At 41.8% G+C, this 22,142-nt stretch overlaps 1 protein-coding gene across 8 annotated transcripts in view; it reads right to left on the bottom strand.

Annotated features, from left to right (window-relative positions):
- The window catches only part of nfixb (nuclear factor I/Xb), a 164,387-nt gene extending 142,619 nt beyond the window's left edge, over positions 1-21,768 (bottom strand). The window contains exons 1-2 of one of the 8 annotated variants that reach the window (XM_028600545.1): positions 21,328-21,768; positions 8,210-8,293 (exon numbers count right to left, since the gene is read on the bottom strand). In XM_028600545.1, coding sequence (XP_028456346.1) covers positions 8,210-8,293; positions 21,328-21,333 — 90 coding nt within the window. In that variant the 5' untranslated portion in view covers positions 21,334-21,768. Of the gene's footprint in view, positions 1-1,386; positions 1,624-8,209; positions 8,294-17,762; positions 18,902-21,327 lie in introns of those variants that run through there. The other 7 variants (XM_028600536.1, XM_028600540.1, XM_028600538.1 and 4 more) reach the window with 7 other exon arrangements.
- Positions 21,769-22,142: the final 374 nt, after the last annotated feature.

The raw sequence follows: 22,142 nt of genomic DNA, 5'->3' as shown, positions 1-22,142 counted from the left end.
TTTGCTTCGGGTGAATGATTTAAAATTCAAATAAAAAGAAAATGCAGGTTTTAACAGGATGAATCACTAATAAAAGCAGAGAAAATAAAGAGTTAAAATGTGACTGAAAAGCCAAATCGAATCGGTCAAGAGGTGACATTTATTACAGATGCCTCACATCTGAAGAGACGCATTTCACCACATTGTATCCACTATAAAAAAAAAAACATTTTCAAATTCAAAACAGCTACTCAATAATCATTTCCTGATTATTCCCCCTCCCCCCCCCCCCCCCCCCCACCCCACAACAACAGCAACAAAGTGACAAATAGCATGTGTGAAATGTGATGTTGGAGCAATCATTTCTAAAAAAGATATTTTGAATATGAACAGCTCGGAGAAAAAAAAGGCATGCCTAGTGTGCAGCATTACCCACAGCAAGATGTTAGAGGAAGCAATAAGAAAAACACAGACATTTATTTTGTAAAGGTTGTTTAAATTGACTGTAATCGGAAAGACAACTGCTGTCTACACTAATGAGGATGGGATGGGAGGGGGGGGGAGAGAAACAGGAACATGAAGAGACAGAGGCTGAAAAATAAATATAAATATAAAATCAAGTAGTTCCTGTTAGCCTGGAACATGTCAGCACGTGTCAAGTGGGAAAATTTGTAAGATAGTCAACTAGTACAGCAAAAAAATAATAAGAAATCCAGAAATAAAACACACTATCACAAAAGATGCACAGTGCCTGAGCTGTTCTTCACAGTTTATAATCGCGCACGCACGCACGCACGCACGCACGCACACACACACACACACACACACACACACACACACACACACACACACACACACACACACACACACACACACACACACACACACACACACACACACACACACACACACACACACACACCAATCGTCTCTCCTCTCCCGGTCTCAGCTCCACATGAAAGCAGCCCCTAAAGGCGGCAGTGTGCGCCCTGCTCAACGGACAAACACTTGGGAAAACCCGTCCGACAGTTCCTATCAACCTCCGGTTCCACATTCTGCCTGTCCCTGCGCTCTGCTTTCCCCTCCTCCTGTGGGCTCCCCTCCTTCTTCTTCTTTTTTTTTTTTTATATGAAATACATTTCAGGAGAAGCGCCATTTTCTCTCCAAAAAACCCCATGTGCGATGGAAACGCACAAGGAAGTTTCTTCCCCTCCTCCCCCGCGGGCAAAAAACGCGCTCGGAGACGGCACGGCTGTCGGAGAGTTGAGGTGAAGTTTCAGAAAGACGCTCAAACACAACTACTAAACACACAGTAACACAACAGGCAGAGGCAGCGCGATCAAAAACACCCGGCGTCCCCGGCTATTACAAGCTTACAAAAGAGTGAAAGAAGAGAAGACAATTTACCTGTGTCAAGCAGTACGGGGAGTACATGGTTGTTAGGTTTTTTTTTTTTTTTAGTTTTTTTTTCTCTCTCAGAAAAAGGAGAATTGGAGAGCTTATTTAAGTTGGATGGAAGCTCGGTATACAGTGCTGCATTGCAATCGCTCGCCGTCCTGTTTCTCTCACTCCATGCTGCTGCAGCTTACAGTAACCCCGCCTAGAAAGTGAAAGCTTGCACAAACTTTCAGGGAAAAAACTTTCTCTCCCTCCCCTCTCTCCTCTTGCTTTTTTTTTTTTTTTTTTTTTTTTTTTTTTTTTTTTTTTATCGCTCTCCTATTTCGAACGAATTTCTCCTGAAAGGCGGCATATTTTCTTCTTATTATTTTTTTTTTTACACCAAAGATTAGTCAAGGTGTTGCTGCCTGGCACAACTTTTGAATAAAAAAATAAAAAGAGACCAATCTTTCTTTTGGTGAATCTTCGATGGCTGTCTGACGCGCTGCGCCCCTACATCTTGTCCATGGTAAATGGTATGCTTCGGTTGAGTTTTTACAGAGGGATCAGAGGGCAGACGAGTCATTCGGTGTAGTGTTGCATGTATCTGTAGTTACACTGTTGTTACATTTGGACTTAACCCTCGTTTTGTCTTACGTCTTCTTACCACTTCTTACCACTAGTTTTACACTTTTTGTAATTCGTTTATCCTACATGACATTTTGCCTACTTTTGGAGTAAAAAATAAGCAGAAATTGTGAATTATATTTTGACTAATAGTTAAGATCAGAGGAACATACATGTTTATGGATTATTAACAGATTTTGACCCGGGTAGACCATGAAAGTAGTGATCATTAATTTTTATTTTACCATTGTATGGAACCATCCATGTTATTTTGGGGGAAATTTGGTTAAAAGAAACACCATACTTTTGATAGAAAACTTTGAAAAAGGGTCAAATTTGACCCGAGGGACAACATGAGGGTTAAAGGACACATAAACGCATTATCAGAATAGATCTGAAAAAAAATAATATAATATAGGATACAGGCCTATATAGTTAGACCTGTGGACACTTTTTTTGTAGTTATGATGTGACACACGGACACATGAACGTCTCTGATTTGACTTTGTTAATAATGTATATAATGGACAAGCCAGCGTTATGTAAGTGCAAGTCAGTTGCATGGACAAACTATTACAGCTCCTGATGGGAGGATTGCAGCTCTTAAGTTGCGCATTAAAAGCTAAAGTTTGCACCGGCTTACTGTATATTGCCTCTTTAATTCATTTGCAGGCGTTTGAAAATCAACGCATTATCTCATCACAGGCTGTAAAGTTAAGACTATTTATTTACTGAACCGTATTTGACCCAGTCTGGAAGCCGCAACTGTACGTTTCAAAAGCAGTGAAGGGAGTCCAAGCCAAACAGTTACAAACAGTTACTGTGGCATTCGCCATCACAGCCTCTGAGCAGTATCAAAATACTAAATTAGTCTAAATTGGGGTGTGTGAGGAAACAGAAACACACACACACACACACACACACACACACACACACACACACACACACACACACACACACACACACACACACACATCACACAGGCCTACACAAACAAACAGTGAGTGATACATGTGTGGCACTGTGGCAATTTGTGTGGGAGTGAAGTCATTGTGAAGAATGAAATTCTGGGCCTGACATTGGAGTCCCACAGATTTATGAGGCCTACTGCTTGTGTATGTCTAGCGCAAGCCTCTGCAGGCGAAACAAAGGGATCTGGCCGCTGTGTGGCCAATCACTGCACACGGTCAGATAGGCGAGCCAGAGACGCAGGCGGGGAGGGAGAAAGTGTGTGGTCAGGAGTGTATGTACGCCACAGAACTGTAACCTCCTGGCCTCGCCGCCACACAAGAGACGAAAAACGCCCACATAAGTCGTTTGTTCGAGCAGCAATTATGACTCAAGTGGTTGTTGCAGTTATGATGGGAGCAAAGCAGGAAGTAACGCAAAGAAGTATAAAAGCGCCAAACTTCTGCGTAAAGAGGCAGGTTGGGTTGGTGGATGGGTAATATGTCACGGGCGTAATCGGAAGTGAAGTAGCGTCTGATTTGAACCCAAACCACAATCTTTTCCTAAACTTAAAGCGGCTATTTGTAACTTTCAGTTTGTGTTGATTCTATAGCGGCCCCCCTCCGGACAAAATACCACACCTGCTGCCGTAAAGATCTTTTAGAGTTAGCGTTACCGGGAGGTCACATACAGTAGTTGCGATGAATGTTTTGCTCGGACAGACAATCATTCATTTACAATAATTAATATGTCACTGATGCATCGATCGCATTTCGAGCTTCGCATACGATAACTTAGCCTCCAACAAATCGGACCAGGGGAAAGGCATTCATGAAAACTAAATAAAAATAGCGATATGTTCACTGTCTCAGTTGCCATCAGTTGGAAAATTACTGCAAAATGTTTCTCGTAGCTACTTTAAATAGTTTGGGTGCCTAAACATATCCAAACTGCAAGCATTTCACAACGTTAACGATGTGTTTCAAATGGCTACCGTTACGTTCTCCGGTTTAGAAATAAGGTTGTATTTCCTGCCACCGCTAGGGGGCCTTATTTAGGAAACGCTCACGTAGGTCGTATTAACAAACAACCTATATCACACAAGATTAGAATACCAGCATTCCTCTCTGTGAATATGATAAATGTCTTATATATAATAAGGGTGTAGGTTTTGTATCAACATTGGGGGGACACATTATAAACGGGGGTTCTGGGGGTCGTCCTCCATAGAATTTTGGGCGTCAAACACTTCATTTCCTGCATTCTGGTGCATTTTTAATGCAACAATTTATGGTGCAAATGTCTTTATTTATGTAAAAGGAAATTATTATTCTCCTGTATTGTTCAAAACTTTCTGCACATTTAAAACATCCCACGTGTTTCTGGATGATTTCTTTTAGGAATCCTGTGCATCTCAACAACAAATCTATTAGAGGATGAGATCTTGTTAAAGCCAGAAGCTCCAAAGTTTAAATCCACATAAATCTTTCTTTATTTTTCACTTCCGGTTGTGTTCTTTAACCCAAAGAAGCAAAGAAGACACAGTTCTTTTTTTCCATACGAGTTTTGAGCCCCCTGAAAGGTTATTTTTTACCTCTTTTGGGGAGTGGGTTGTCTTTCATATTTTAACCTCTTTCATATTTTTACCCCCCCCCACACACACACACACACACCCACACACACACCCTTTTGGTCTCTCTTTGGGCAGCTGTATTGACTTCATAACCATTGCCTTCAACATTTAAGGGATATTCTTTGTTTTCAGCTCTATTTTGCAGCGAAGTGATTAAAAGTACCGCGAGTGCAAAAGGTTACAGCAAGTGGTTAGGCAGGGATCAAACCCCCCTCCTTTATAGAGTCGACTTGCATGCAACACACGCAAACGCTCCTCTGCCGTGGCTCCCTAAATGAGCCACACATTTAGTGGTCTGTGTGAGTAAATCTCTCATTAAGTAACACATGGTAGAGCCATATGCTACGGTTGGTGGGTCTGCTGCGGCTCTGCTTTTTCACACACTTGGAATATACATATTTACCACTGCTGCACAGTGGCCAGCGCTGTAATGACTTCACCCATCAGTTGTACAGTTGCGTTGAAAAAACTGAGGCTTTCGCTAATAAATGATCAGAGAAATTGATGTGTCATTTTTTACTGTTGACTACTTCAGGGAAGCTCTAGGTCTCCAAAACTGGTTGTTTAAGGATGACAGTGAGCACCCATTTTCCTGAAATGATCACACTCCGTATGATACCACACCTGGCTGTCTGTCTAAGGAAACCGGACGCGGCACATGGGAGATAAGCTAAAAGTGTGGTTGTGCTGTTTGGCTGAGCAGATGTCAGCTCTAGTGGCCCACAGTTAACATGCAGTGCACGTGCAGATATGGAAGCTTTGCATAAAGGTTCCATATCATGCTCATTTTCAGGTTCATACTTGTATTTTGGGTTTCTAACTGAACATGCTTTAATATAAAAAAAAAACATAAATTTTTTTAATCACACCGTCTGTCTGAATATAGCTCCGTTTTAGCGCATGCCTCTTTAAAAAGCTGCGCTCCTGAAAAAAAGCCCAGTCTGCTCTGATTGGTCAGCATTTCAAGGTCTTCTGCATCTGCGCTATCGGAGTCTCTGCAATGTCATTGCAGCCGGGGAATGACTGTAATGGCACTGTAACAGCCCTTTCTACCTATATATAGTATAGTGACATCGCAACTGTACGGAAGTCCTGACGGTTAGTTTAAAGGCATCGATTATGGCCCGGCCGATTATCGATGCAGCATCGTCCATGTCCACAATTCAATGCATCGATTATTTGATTAATTTCAACACCTTTAATTGAGGGTTATGATACTTTCACAGTATAAATACAGCACCTTTACAATATGGGACCTTTAAAGCTATAGTGTGTAGTTTCTGTCTCCCCCATGAGGAATTCTAAGTAATGACAACAATTATGTCGGTGCATCCACATGATACAAGCCTTCCGTGATTGCGCTTAACCCCTCCTCCACAGTTGCTAGCAGCCAAGGAGGACACGGAGGGTTAAAATAACGTGATGGACTCTTCAGAAGAGGTCATTATCTTCACTCAAGTTTCTGCACGCAAAAGCCGCTGGATGACCCCAGTTTCTGAACATAGCCATACTGAGAAATCCAGAGAGAGTTGTGTGGAGCTGATAGTCTTAATAAGCTTTGTAGCAACTCATTTGGCAATGGCTTGAATGTAACGGACATTTATTAATATCAAAAAGTTACGCACTAAAGCTTTAAAGAAGTGGCTCCCAAACGGGTGGGGTGAGACAAGATAAATCAGAGGGGTCACTGGGTCACTACAAAAGGCTCCTTTTTACCAAGTCATTTCTGCATGAAACTTAACTCTTTAAAGTAAAAATCAAGTATTTTCTGGTCGCAATTTCTTGCATTATCCCTACGAATGAATGATTTTGCAATTATTAGGCTAATGCTTCCATTTCTAAATTGACTTTTGTCTTTTTTCTACCTTTGGAACACTATAGGCTACATTGTGTGATATTGAACTCATTTGAGAAAAATAAAAAAATCCCTTGTGGTCCTTGTGTGATATCGTTCTACTCTCTATAATGTTTGTGATTTTACTGTCTGTTTGCAAACGGAAGAGCTCAGTATTCATTTTTATATCTGAAGAGCTCATTGGCCCTGATTTGTATGCATACCATAAATCCAGGGCTCCCTTGTAAAAGAGATTTGATTATCTCAATGGGACATCACCTGGTAAAATAAAGGATAAATAAAAAAATAAAATAAAAATAAAGTGTTGCTAGCGTCCTCTGATTTTCTCCCTGGAGCTCCTATAGCCTATATACAGTATGTATGTGCTGTTTGTCTATACTGTATTAACATTTTCTGATGAATGCGTGAGGACCAGAACATCGTCAACAAAGGGAGTGTTAAGTGATACAGGACAGTGTGCAGGATTCTTTGTTTTCTTTCCATTTCAAGACTTTTTCTAAAATCCCTATCACCTATTGCTATTCTTCATTCAAAAGCAGTAACCCGCCTGGTTTCGAGACACAGACACTCATTTCTAGCTCTTAAGTTTTAAAACGAGTTGATTTCTATCGTACCTGCAGATTTTGCGGTTGAGGTTTTTAGAATCGAATTAAATACAGAAATGGCTTGATAAAATGGAGATTTTTTTAAAACAATCGGACAAAGAAATCTGCTCATAACTCACATTCACACTACAACTACATGCAAGCAGACATCTCTTCATTGTAAGGCTTCACAATCCAAACAGGTCGGGGCTTAAAGAACCAAACAAAGGCACTGCAACATCTTACTCTTTACCACTTCTAGTACAGGGTGTCAAATTCATATCTGCGTTCAGTTTTAATATCCTTTGTTTTGAAAGCAATTGCACTTTCTTCCTCAGGAACCCTGACGTGTAAGCCAAGAGCACACACGCAGAAATAAAGAGAGAAAGAAGGAGAGCCGTGATATAGAAAACTAAGCCCCCAACAGCAGACCTCCTGTTGAGAAGTTGGAGGTGGACACCCTCCTGTGGATGTTCTTGAACTCGCTGCCCCTGGAATCCAATACAGCCCCAGCGACGCTCCTCCCCCTCTCCAAAACTCTCTCTTCTAGCAGCCGTGCTACTCAATTACAGTCATAATGGTTCATTTCTGTACCCCGAGACACACGATACACTGTAGCAACCCAGATTCTGTGTGAGACTTGGCGTAAGTCTTAACTCTGGGAAACACACTGTAGCCTAGAAAAACTGGCTCCCACCTCATTAACAATCATTTTTTTTTTTTGTCATCCAATCCCCCCACACACACTCTGTCCTCTAACCCTCCCCCATATCCCATTCTATATCTCTACATCAATTGGCGTAAATCCACTGCGCCCGCTGCGAGGATTCATCTTTTCTTTTTTAGAAAAGCTGCTCACTTTCTTTAACTTTGTATTCCTTTTGTTTCACTTTTCATACGACGAGGCAGACTGCACATTATCGTCATAATTTTCACTCCCATGAGGCGAGGGTGCTTCGGTTGAAGTTGCAAAGGCCCCCTTTTTTTTTTTTTCTTAAATGTGCGTGTGGAAATAATGATTGTAATGGTTTGCAGCTGAGTAGAGGGAGCTGTGAATGACATTATGATTGTGGTGCAATTACCAAGAGCATGAAAACACACTGTCAGTCATAGTAATGAGTAATGACTCAAATAACACATTTAACACAACACATGAAAAAAAATTTAAATGAAAAATTTAAAAATAAAATAATAAGAGATGCATACCCTGTATGAATCTGATACTACAAAGCATTCAGGCATCCCAGGACCTCTGGAGGGTTCTTCGTTCAACAGAAAGGTTTCGGTTGCCTGAAATGTAACACAACAGTCATTTATTCATTAGTTGACACTGTCTTTATGTTCAGGGAATTTCAAAACACAGGAAAGCTGGGTGCAAAGCTGTAAACGCAGGTTTGACCTGCTGCTTCTGATAATGACCTATTTATTAATCATCCTCAAGTCCCACCAGCAGATAACTGCTTGAGAAACTTTCATCTTTACATTACACACATACACACACACACACACACACACACACACACACACACACACACACACACACACACACACACACACACACACAGAGTTCACGGTGTGTGCTGCCTGCCTGAACCCATATGCTGTGCAGGCCCGAGGCCCGGCCCTGCCAGTCACCACCACTTGAATGGGGAGCAAAGTGTTTAGCTGCCGTACCCGCACGCACACAATACTCCCAACACAATGGCATTTCCTGTCCCTGCTATTTCACCTGCATGGTCACTTTTCTGTCTGCGCGCACTGATTCAGCACAAATCATTCACACATACATACACACACATACACACAGTCATACGCACGGTCACATACGACACACGTTCGGCACAGACTCGCACATACGGAGGCCATACGTCTGCCAACATATACACATGCGAACACAAGCCCTTGGCCACACTACTGGCCCCGCATTGCATTCCCTGAGAGATGCAGCTAAATTATTTATTCTAAGTGTTTGTTTCTATTCAGCGCAGTTCATTTGTATGCCGTGGGACGCGCCAGCAGAGACTTGGGCTCTGAATGAGCATCCATTGCAGTTCGGCTGTCAGTTGAGGCAGCCAGGCCAGGCAACATGGATGGGAGGGAACCACAGACTGAGGATACTTTTTAGTCCAAACTGGTCCAAAACAAATAGTTTTTTTTTCGCCAGGCTAAATCTGAATGTCTGTTTTGGATATCAACTAAACCTGTTAGACGGGGGCTAAAAATTGGTATGTTAATGAAAATAACTCTGAGTTAGGGGAATAAAGTTTAAGACCAGGAGCTTTAAGTTTAAGTTGCTGGAGAGAGGAGAAGAAATAATCCTATTTTCCAGAACTTTAAGTTCTCGTCTCTTAACATACCTTAAGCAGAAACAAACACGGACCCAAAACAGGAAGAAACATTGCTCGTAGCCAGCTACAAAATGTAAAGTTATACTATTTAAACTGGCATGTGAGGTAAACAATCTTTCAGGGGATTCAAACAGACATTAGGCTACTTAAGCATTTACATATGCACCCCAATACACACACGATGACACAGGATTGCACTTGGTTGGAGAAATACATGCGCAGGCACATGCATAAAATCACAGCACTATAATAAGTCCCAGACTTGGGCTAACCAAGCTGCGGCTGGAGACACAGGCTATTCATATCCTTCAGAATGAGAGGTTACAGCCCGAGCCTTTTCCCTTTCCCTTTTACTGTAACACAGGAAAGGCATCTGTGTGTGTGATTTCACTCCATCTCTGCCGCGAAAGGTCAAGCAGATGGATTGATTAACATAAGATTAACATTAGTTTGTTTAGCTTTGCCTCTCTTCCTTGCAATAAGTTCAGCGAAGGCCACGTTGAAGCGTTCACTCTGCAAAAAAAAAAAAAAAAAGAAAGTTTGTGTTCAAGTCATCCAAGTGACAAAGAAAACACTCGTCATGGCGTTCAGCCTCAGCATCCAACCTCTGGCCTGTCATCATTAATATGTGGGGAAACACCGGAGGAAAAACATTTAAAACCATTTGTCCCACTAAATGGTGCCCCTGTCAAGCTTCCTGGGCTTTCTGTTAAGCTCTTAAACTGCCCAGTCCAGCTGAAGGATATATTTTACTCTGTTGATAATCACAGAGTAGCACAGAACAAGGCACGCTGGTAGTTCTAGTTGCCTCTTTTCTGACAGGTTTGAGTCATTTAAAGTTGAAAAATGATTTTGCGCTGCACAGAAAATAGAGATCAAGCTGTTACAATAATAATGAAAGGATAAAAATGTGGGTCTGTTATAATGAATGAAGCATATCTCTGTCCATATCTTTCTATCATTTGTTTGAGACTGATTGTTTGATGTAGCTCCCTACAGCACTGGCCCCCCCCCCCCCCCCCAACCACCTCTCTGTGAGTTTTTATAGAGCATGGTCTCAATTATATATATGTTTATATATATATATATATATATATATATATATATATATATATATATATATATTTAGCATATGCCCAATCCATATGGCCAGCCTAGAGCAAGAAAAAAATGGCATAGAGCCTCGTTGTAATTAACACTTAAAAAGCTCTAGGAGTCATTTGATGTCTGGGATGTTGACTGTTTTGGTGACCGAGACGGAGTGTAATACAACACTGAAATGGTTGTCAGATTGTATCAATGGAGAGCGCAGACAATGTCTTTATGACTGCAAAAAAAGAGGAAAAGAGGATGAGGAAATTTCAGAGCCCAGGCCAAAGAACATTTGTTTTCTTGGTCAATGTCACAGTTCATGTCTTTATGTCATGTATGTGTGTGTGATGTATTAAAGAGATTGTTCAGTGATTTGGGAAATTCGCCATGGTGCTTTCTTACCGCGAGTGTGCTGAGAAGATATAAATCTCATGTGTGCGAGTTCAAACTGGCCCCATTAGCGAACTCAGAACTGTGTATGTTACTCTGTGATCCGGTCACATAGTGTTCCCAACACAAACCTTTGGGAGAGGGGGGGGGAATCAGAACAATGTTTTTTCACCTGTTGTTCAGCCACGGGTTCAAAGGTAATTTAAAGAGGATATATTATGCTCATTTTCAGGTTCATACTTGTATTTTGCCTTTCTACTTGAATATGTTTACACGGTTTCATGTTCAAAAAACACATTATTTTTCTCATGCTGTCTGTCTGAATATTCACTCTCTGTCTGAAACGCTCCGTTTTAGCGCCTGTCTCTTTAAGCCCCCCTCCTGAAAAAGCCCAGCCTGCTCTGATTGGTCAGTGTTTCCGGGTGTTCTGCATCTGTACTCTCTCTGCACCGTCATTGCAGCTGGGGAATGACTGTAACGGCACTGTAGTGTCACTTTCGACATAGATATACTGTATTATAGTTGTAACATCACAACCGTACATAAAGGCACAGTTTCCAAATACGGGCTGTGTGCATTTCTCTGTGGATTGAGCGTTTTGATCCTCCGTCTCCATTCTTTATGCTATGCTAGGTTAAGCTGAATCTCTGGGGAAAAAAGCAAAAGAGGGGATTGTCCAATATGTTAACTGTTCTAAGCACTGCAGGCTGCAGGCTGTTCTCCACTATTTGTAATAAATAAATTAAAAAAAAAAGCTATGAAAAGTACTGCACTGTAATTCATATGTAGTCCACATATTTATTACTGTATGCACCACACGGACAGTATAAAACCGCAAAGATCTACATAGGGAGTAGGTCGGATGGATAAGTCTTAAAACACAGGGCTTTTAAGCAGCGGAGCGGAGTTCATGACCCGGAAGAAGTTAAGGGGAAAACACAAGACTTTCAACCAAGAAACGGGTGTTTGTTTCCCTGGAGTAGGCTACAACTTAAGGGGACTGGTGTTTTAACCCAAACCACAAACTTTTTTCTAATCTTAACTAGTCGTTTTGGTGCCTAAACTTAACTGCAACGGCCGCTGAAATGACCAGGGTCTTACGGTGACATGTACCCTGCTCACAGTAACCTTTATTTAAATTTAACCGTAAAGGCCACTTAACTTAACTGTCATGGGGCCGGTCGTCACGTGATCGCGTGCGGTCGCCATAATTACGTAATATATAATACTCATTGTTATGCATACGTTTTCGTAGGATATCATATGAACCCATTAATGAGAATGCGTTGCAGGTTGTTAAACCCGTCCACTGACCCAATGTACTCTGACAGGCAGGCGAAGAGGCCTACTGATTGCGTGTCATCATGAATTTTAATGTCTACAGTAACTACAGTAATGTGGTGTATATACAATAAGTCAGATCTAAAGGGGGGGTGGGGGGGCGTTCTCAAGGCATTGGATATATTAGAGCACATATACATATGGCCCACCTTCCCCTTTCTCTCTAATTCTCTTGATCCTACACAGGCACACAGCAGCACAGAAACCACCTGGGTTTCCATGTTTCTGGATACACAACAATCCAGGAGAGGCAGGTATCCTCCCAACCACTGATTAACAACCTTCTGATCATTCCACGGCAGCCTCCTCCTAGTCACTCGCAGCGTCGACTCTGCGAGCTCAAACACTTTCTAGCGCATCAGAGACTTTTATCTTCTACTGCAAAACACACACTGACATCCTACCCAGTCCCACTTTATTCAGTCTTAATTGTATCCCCATTCTTCACCTGGTAACAAGCTAACAAACCTGTGCAGATGTGGCAAGCACATCAAAGAGAGGGAGAGGTGGGAGGGGGAACTTGTTTGTAGAAAAAAATGTGTGGGGGAATATGAAAGGGGAAATTTACGTTCTGTGAGTCCAAGCCAGAGCCACCTCAGGGAGAAATGCTGGAAAAATGTGATATTTTACACCTGCATCTCAGGAGGTGAGGAACGAGACAGGGAGCAGGGGAGGTGGTAATTAGAGGAGAGTGCGTGTGCGTGTGTGTGTTGTGCACGCGTGTGTGTGTGTGTGTGCGTGCGTGTGTGCGTGTGTGTGTTTATAAAGGATTTTTAGTATGTTTCTGGGGCTTGCCACTGGTTCTTTTTCAGCATTCAATTTGGTACGATGCATTCGATGCCAGATTATTAAAAATGCTGAACCTGGTTACAAATGCTAAAAAATAAAAGTGTTGAAAATTTAAACAAATATGCTAATATTGTTACAGTGATAAATAGCTGGCAAGCTCTGTTTAATGAATAATGCTATTGGCTCTAAATCCTCATTAAGGCCCTAAAGACGAGAGCGAAGAGAGAAAATACATGTATTGTTGTTGTGTTTTTTTTTTTTCTTCTCCGAAGGCAGAAGATACCAACACCTTCCCAAATTAAGGAGATTCAAATTACTCGGTTACACAGCTGGTGTGCAGTCTGGGGTGTCTTGTGAAACCAATTAATGTGAGGGTTAAAGTCTTGATAAAGTAATTGAGGCAGGGTTAGAAATGAGATGGAAGAGTTAGGAGTGTAATGTGATCAGCCTGTGCTTGATAAGACGCCGCACAAAATATACACCCCAAAGTCTGAGCGCTGTAGTTGCGTTAAGACGGGTTCAACAAATCTGTCAGTGTTGTTTCCAAGGCAAACTAATCTGATTTGGGGTCTGAAGTCAAATTATCCTCATACTTCATATGTCTGCTTTCAAGATATAGTCAAAGAAAACTCTAAAACTGCATTGGGAACAGGTGAGATTACTCACTCCAGTGTTTTTCTTTTTACTCAAACAAGTCATAAAGACAGACTGCACAAGGTCCCCCGCTGCTTTCATCTGGCATAAAGTACTCTCCACTAACAGCAAGTTCATCACAGTACTATTGCTTTCATATTACCATTCATCTTTTCAAGAGTAGAAGACCCATTAGAAGAGGCATCACTCATAAAAACAGCTCTTTGTTTGTGTGAGAGTCTATGTGAGAGTTTTAATTGCTAAAATACAACGTGACCCTGAAGAGGGCTGACGTGGAATGCTGGCAAATAAAACCAATACGAGTAATAAGCTGCCGATAACCTTTTATGTTTATGTTGGCCTGTTGCTTTCATATTACCATTCATCTTTTCAAGAGTAGAAGACCCATTAGAAGAGGCATCACTCAGAAAAACAGCTCTCTGTTCGTGTGAGAGCCTATGTGAGAGTTTTAATTGCTAAAATACAACGTGACCCTGAAGAGGGCTGACGTGGAATGCTGGCAAATAAAACCAATACGAGTAATAAGCTGCCGATAACCATTTATGTTTATGTTGGCCTGTAAATCATTAAGCGGTTGTCTTTGTTTTCAGCTGTGCTCATAATGACTAAAACAATAATAATTATAGACACTATCTTACACTCATAAAAGGTCAGTTTATTCATCATGGCGAGTACTACTCTGCATGTGAACACAGTGGTATAATGTATTTCTAAAGCCTGAGAAAATCCCCCTGGTGATGTCATGTTGATGTCATCAGGGTTATCTTAAATTAGGCTTGACTTTGAATATTTGACAGAAAGCTGCATGTTACAAACTTGGGCCATGGAGTCTGAAAGGTGAGGACATTCAACAAGCAGGAAAGATTTTGAGAATGATGCTTTCGAGTTGCATTGTGGGAATTGTAGGATCCAGCTTTGGTGAAGTTTGGCTCATCAGAGTTAAAGAAAGGGATTGTATCTCGATCTCTGCTGCTTCGATTTTGACCATCCTTATTTCAGTCTGTCTCTCGTAAGTCCCCCCCCCCAACTTTACGCAAATACAATACTAGTCTTGTATAGCCAGACCTATCTCCACAGCGCTGCACAGTAAGGTCTGGCTCCTCCACACATACATTCCAGGATAGGAGAAAAGAACGCTCTGGGTTGTTCCAATCACAACCGTCATGGGCGGCGCTAAGCTCGGGAAGGAACGTGTTTTGGTGGAACATTTGCACCCCGCGAAAGAAAACGCCACATACAATATTAGATTAAGTTAACTGTTCACACAATACAGTAACGTGAGCTATTTAAATTAGCTAGATACGTGGTTAAACATCATTTGCTCTTACCAGTGTTCCGCCGTGTGTATTTTGTCCATAACAGCAATGGAGTAAATGCCGTAATATTCTTTGTAAATCCTTACAATCATTCCCAGAAAGAACCAAGCAGGGCTGCCTAGTTGCACGATTCAATTTTTCTTCAAAAGTTGCCATTTTCAGCGTGTAGCTTGCTAGCTCGAAGGTTCTGGTTGCTGTTTCCCAAAGTGAACAAAATTTAAGAACAGCGAAACACAGAGAGCGGCCGGAAGTTGCGCCGATTATCCTGGAAATGAACTGTTGTTGATTCAGACTAGCGCAAAACTAAATCACTGGAGTGCCCCTTGAAGCTTTTTCTGCCCTTACCAGTTGCTTGGCTTTTAAAAAAAGATACATGTAAACAATTCAGGGGACTCTTTTAATTGTCAAAAGTGACACTTTTTCTTTTGATTCATTTAATGCAGCATAGATGCCATATCAAAATCATATCACGATTTGTCCTTGATTGCCACTCCGCTAAACAATGCTACAATAGCTACAACCACTTAACAACCAATCAACCTGACAAACCCATCTGAACCCACTACTGTAATATTTACGCTGTTGTAACGTAGATCAGAGTTTCCATCTTTAAACTACGGCAAATGCTTACACGCCACATAAGCTATCATGGCCTGCTTGAAGCCTTATTTATTTTTCCAAATGTCAAGGCCAGGACAAACATAATAGCATAATATTCTGTATACAGTCAGGGATGACATCACTGGCAGAAACAGCCAAGAGGGAGATCACACAAGACTGGAAAACCGCTTTTCTGATCGTGTGGAAGACACGCACACACACACACACACACACACACACACACACACACACACACACACACACACACACACACACACACGGATACAATTACCCCAACTATTTACACAGCACTTCATGATTACTGTATTTGTTTCTTATGTTCCTATACTGTACATCACACATATGCTGAGCAGGAGAGAGCAGTGTAGACTTTACATGACTATTATTACTTATCGTGAAAATCTAAACCATAATTTGGGACCAAACATGTGTCATGATTCCAGTTTCACGATGATGGGTCACATTTCCTTTTTGCTTTCCAACACATTTGGGAAAATCAATAACCTGTCATGCGGCAGATAAAGATCGTCTCTACAGAGAAGTGGAGTTTAAGTGTTTATTTGAGTGTCATAGATGGAGCATCCGCCTCTGAGGTGGGGTGGGGGGTGGGGGGAGGTAACGCAATCCTGACACTGATTGACAGATGCCTCCAGTGTGTCCTGACTAAACTAACATGCAACTGAAATATTTTGCACAATTTCACAATATAGCCTTCCCTGTAAAAAAAAATAAAAAATAAAAAGATGAGTTGCTGCTATAAGTAGGGGAATAACAAGTCGAGATAATCCCATGTGAGGCCTGTCCTGAATTCTGTATCATTTTTACTGATGAGCTTTTTGGGCATCTGCCATGTCAGCTAGGATGCTTGTAAACAAATAATTATTCATACTAATAATCTTCCATATTCATGTGCAAATAAGATTCCTTTCTGGTATCTAAGCTGCTTCAAGGTTGTATGTGGGAGGTTCCCCTAACTATTGCCTGACTTGACTCATTTCATGCCAAAAAAAGATCTATGGGTCAAGGATGTGCTATATATCATAATTTTGTATATAACAGACTACTTATTACTCATTTTGAAACCTACAAGTGCTGCATTCAAATGCTTGTTTTCACAACCTCACAGGGAATAAATGTTTGCATTTTAACAACATTTAAACAAATATGGTGTCCGGGGCAAATGGGGATAACATAGGAAACAAAAATATATAAAAAAAAGTACTTGGCCAATTCAAGTTATAAGAAAACCACATATAAAATCTCAAATGTTTTTGAATAAGAGAAAGCTAAACGCAAGCAGATTCCCAGAGCAATCATTTGCTTCGTGATGTCACAGGATTTGTTCTGAATTGCACAAATAAATCACCTGCGTAATGAAGGAATTGGTCTAAACCGCTGTGCGCAATTACGCACAAATGAAATAGGCAAATAATTGAATGTTGGCGCAAAGAATAAGTTCCATCCTCTTATAGCCAAGTTTCCAAACTCTGTTTAACTTTGCCTTTAGGTGGGATTCAGGCTCTGGGCGCTGTTCACATGTCACCATGTAACCTTTATAATAAAGTGTATGACGCCTCTTGATTAGCTGCTTGTATGATATGCGATAGCGCGTATCATATTTGTGGCTATAAATAGTCCACAGGCAGGCCCACATCAGAGACCACCGCAATGAGGGGAGTCATGTTCTCCTTGTGGAGAAAACGGCAGAAGGCAGTGGGCATCGGGCGCTGAACTGAGAGGGCTGGACACTGATTTGGCCAGAAGGATGGAAACCCATTTTGGCAACATGTTGTGTAACTATTAAAATAAGGCGTATTATGTTTGTTTTTTTCCTAACAGCAACATCATTTTAAATATACATGCAACATTTTAGCAGGACAAACTCTCCTAATTTGAAAAAAAAAAAAACTATAGTACCATAATAAGTCTGACTGTGACAGAAAACATATACAGGTAGGTGGAAGGACTTGGCACGCTCTTTGGCGACCCAATAGCTACACAAATAAACAGTAACATACACACGCACGAACACACACACACACACACACACACACACACACACACACACACACACACACACACACACACACACACACACACTAAACTTTAAAATCATTTCTGTGTATCATTAAATCTATGAACAACTAAAATGAATCTGAAAGCTGACTGCATAAATGAGCAAATGATATTGGTTTACATAGCACGTACCATTGTGGTGTAGGGAAATGTGCCAACACTCTCAAAGACCCATTTTCCACTCTCAAAAGTTCGGCTTCCAAAAAAAAAAGTGTGTGGGAGAGAGAAAACTCGGTTTCTTGTTCGGCTGGGCCTTATACCGGAAGCAAAAGAGCCCTAATACACGGCCTGTTGCCCGATAAACATTTTTTTTTTGTAATTTGTAGTCAACTCCTCTCAATCAAGGCAAAGGAGGACAGAGCTGTGTAATCCAAATCGTCTGCTTCCCGACTTCTTCATGCAAGGTGTTTATGTTCGGTTTCAACTCGTGAAATTTCCATGAAAATGGTCGGCTCCAAGGCTGTGCTTGCCTCTTCTCTGTCCAGTTTGTCCCGGTACCGTAATGTCCACCGAGTCGCCGCGCTCTGCGACACCGACACAGTCACCGTGTGAGCCCGAGTGACAGAGCAGGAGTGTGGCCGTGCACCGACAGTAAGTAGCTTTGCACTCTCTGTTTACGCGCTCACCAGATCAGCTGTTGCTCCTGCAGATGGGACGCCGCCGCGCGCTTTCCCCCCTTGTGCATGCTCCCGGCTTTGCTGATATGAAAACGTTCCTCCTCGCTCGGTCCTCCCCCCCACCTGTTCCTCAGTGTCCGGACAAAGTCGCGGAGAGAACAGCGTCTACAACCGAACTCACCATGTGGCAGCGCGGATGTCGCAACAATAAAGAGTTGATGAGACTATAGCGGGGCTTGGTGGGCACTGCCAGCCGGTACTGCCTATAGGCTAAACACGTTAACAAGGAGGTGAAATGTGCGTATGCCTCTGTGAGACATCGAGCAAATCCCCCCCCAAAAAAAAAAATGTAAGAAAAACAACTCGAATTGAAAACACAGCGTGGCTGCACGGAGGCACCGGCGCAGTGAGGACGTGCCGTGCGGGGTCCAGCATGCGGCCGCGGCCGGAGAAACGGAGCGGAGCGGAGCGGACGGCTGGTGAATTATTAATAACCAGAGCGGTTCACAGTCTGTCGTGTTCAGTGAGTAACCAGGGCGGCAGCTGGGGGTTTAGAGGAATTAAATACGGGCTCAGAGTAAACCATGGACGCAGGGGATTAGTAGCTCGCTCAGGAAAAAAGTGTAGGGGCAGCTCGGTACCGAGAGAGAGGACGGGAGAGGGAGCGGAGGTTAGGGAGCGGCGGCTGCTGCGGCGGCGGTGGGGGAGGCAGCCGCGGTGCTATCTTATATGATAAACCCAAATCTTTTGTGATGGCTGTGAACGTCGTTTTGCAAACTTAATATTCAGCCTTAGTGCAGGGGAGGCGTGCGTAGACAAGTGTGGCCATTCTGTAAAATATGACCTTCAACTGGTCAACAAAAATTCAAAGCAAATCTGTAGCATAGCCTACCTATGTAGGCCTATTTTACATTTTTTATTGTATTTTAAAACGGAGCCTAGGTGGGTTAAAGCACTGCTACCCATGTTGATTTAATTCTCATAGCAAATGATGGGACAGACCTTTATCCTATGTCATGCCTGTGATGGGAATAACATGAGAAGTTTCCGCAGCCGTTAACTGTCACGTGTCTGGCCTTGTTTAGAGATGTGTATCACCTTTGTATTGCCACTCCAAACTACTGGACTGCAGTGTTATAGTTCACAATCACATCCTCTACTATAAACTATAAAAAAAATAAAAATAAACGTCTCTGTTTCGTCCAGTTCACATGCACCTCTGTTTATTCTGTCATGAATAAAGCAGTGGGTTTGGACAGAGCAGGTGCATGACATGCTGGCTGGCGTATATAAACATCATATTTATTCACTACAAATATCCAAATAGCCCCGGGTATTCAGATGGAATTTCAACATGCAGACACGCCTTCAAGAGAGATGGCCCATGAATACATTACCAAAGTAGCGTTTTGACCTTTTACGGGAAACAGAGCACTTCAACGGAAGTGCGCAAATGCAGACGTCATGCAATAAAATGATGACCACTGTCAAAATGGATCCCACCTGCCAACAATTTAGTCTGTATTGGTTCAACTTTATCACTTTACAAACAGACAAATAAAAAGCTTCTGGACTCACAGTTGTTCCTTAAAGAGGCATGCAGCTAAATATTTCAATGACAGAAATAAGCTTGAAGCATTTTTGAACTATATAAATGTTGTTTTTGGACTTTGAAATCCAAAACATGAATTATACATTGAAATGAAATATAACAATAAATGTTGGACGAATTGATTGAAAACAGGTAAATGTTTAATGGCCCACTCATTTAGTCAATAGAACGACATACAGATCTATATCCATTTTTTTCCATTTTGCATTTCTAAACTACAATCTCCGTCTGTGATTTTCCACAAGCAGCTAGGCTACATTTGGCCCTTATTTTAAGTGAAACCGTTGTCAATGAATGCCTGAACACATTGATCAAAGTTGTCACAGTCTTTATATTTTGCACACCATGGCTCTCTTTATATTTATAACATGTAATAGGATATCTCGTTTCTGTAAGTTCATTTAAAAATATGCAACTTCCCATAGTTTTTAAACTGTTTACAGAGCACAATAAAATACAGAAAAAAAACAATTACATGAAAAATAATTAGCTTAGGCCTCAAGTATTTTATTTGTATTTAAAAATAGGCTGAACCATAATTAGGCTGCGTGACAGAGGGGATAAATGATGTCATTTTTGAGACTACATGTCCGAAATAGGCTAGTTATTTTTGTTTTAAAGGCTACAAAAGCATCAAGACAAATCTGTTTAATTTATTAAATACTTTTTTAGTTAGAACACATTTAAGGCCCAGATTTGGTCAGATTTTCATTCAACCACGTCCAAACTAAAGCGATTTTTTTTTAATAGCTGTACAAGTGTGGTAAATAATGGCAGCAGCAGCAGCAGCAGGCCTCCATGTCAACGGTTGGCCTCTTCAGTCAGCGGCCTGCAGCACAGCCACAGTCTTTAACTGTCTTCTCCATCAAGTGTCTTTGGGCCTGTACGATCACAATCACTTGTTAAAGTGCGTCGGATTATTTTTTATTTTTTTTTGGAAGGGAGCTCATGAAGCCTACAGTGCACCATGAACACAAATTATTATTTCTTAATTTAGTCAACCTGCGCAATCATTTAAGTGCCCTGCGTGCTATTTCAGTTGAAACACTGAGGCTGCTTAATGTTGTGTAATGCAACGCGAACGTTATAACACGTGTAGGCGACATTAAATCGCGTGTAAGAGACACACACACACATCGTATTACTCTGAAACAAAGTCGTCTCATTTCATTTGTGACTTGACCTGCCGTTTGACCCTGAACACGTCTGCCTTTCTTCTACTCTACTTGAACTTCCTTGAACATGCGGCCTGTTAGGACCTAAATACATCATTGCGTCAGAGACGTTTAAAATCATCGGAATCCTCCTTTCCGTTTACTTAAAAAAAAAATAATAATAATTTTGAATTGTGAATTAACGGATAAATTCATTTTAACATATGACTCTTGCGGAAAGACTACATGTGCATGTGGCTGATGTGTTCTTGACAGACCAACACTGTCTGTTTGCACAGACGCATTTACACTACCTGCATAGCCGGAACTGGGCCATATGGCGTCTGATAGCATCTCCAAAACCTTTAACCTCGCTATGGTCGCAGATTCACGGGGACAACAGTCACTGGTCACTGATATCATTAGGATATCTCGAGATTTTTGCACTCTTAAACTAAAAAAGCACATTGGCCCCTGCAGGCTGAATTGTGGCCAGTGTCTGTCTAGCCTATACCTTTCCATACATGCAGCAAGTAGGATTCGCCCAAAACAGCAGCCTGCCTGCGCTCATTTGCAAAATCCTTTCTTTGGTGTGTCCTCTCCCGCTCCTACATGCATATACCGTCTCTCCCTGGAGGTTTACACACACTGGGAAACAAAAGTTCCACTAGGCAACGGCCTGTCGAGGAATGCTGACCTTGGCACGGCCAGTGGAACCGGCCCAACTCACGGCCATTCTCTCATTTGTTTTTGCTTTGAATTAAGACGCATTTGACCTGCGCCAACTTCCAAGAGGCTGTGCCACGGTGCCGGTGGTTGAGGCGTGCTGGAGCCGTGTAGGCCGAGCTATAGGCGGCTGATGCTGGTTGGCTGAGTGCAGTCCTCACAGGGACGTTTGGACGAGTAGACAGCTACAGCAACATTAATACATCAGGGGGAAAAACACACAACAGCATTGTCCATACATTGTAATGCTGTTCTTGACGCTAACAGTGCTCTCTGTTCTCCTGGCAGGTTTGAAACAAAGCAGGTTTGAATGTAAGCGTGTGGAATAATTCACATTGGGAGTTCATATTTTAGTCATTGGTGTTACACGGTATCTCAATATGGAGTACATAGGCTAGCCTAT

Source organism: Perca flavescens, chromosome 15 (genome assembly GCF_004354835.1).
Source record: "Perca flavescens isolate YP-PL-M2 chromosome 15, PFLA_1.0, whole genome shotgun sequence".
NCBI lineage: Eukaryota > Metazoa > Chordata > Actinopteri > Perciformes > Percidae > Perca > Perca flavescens.
The sequence above is the reverse complement of the archived record's forward strand: the minus strand, read 5'-3'. Positions and strand labels throughout refer to the sequence as shown.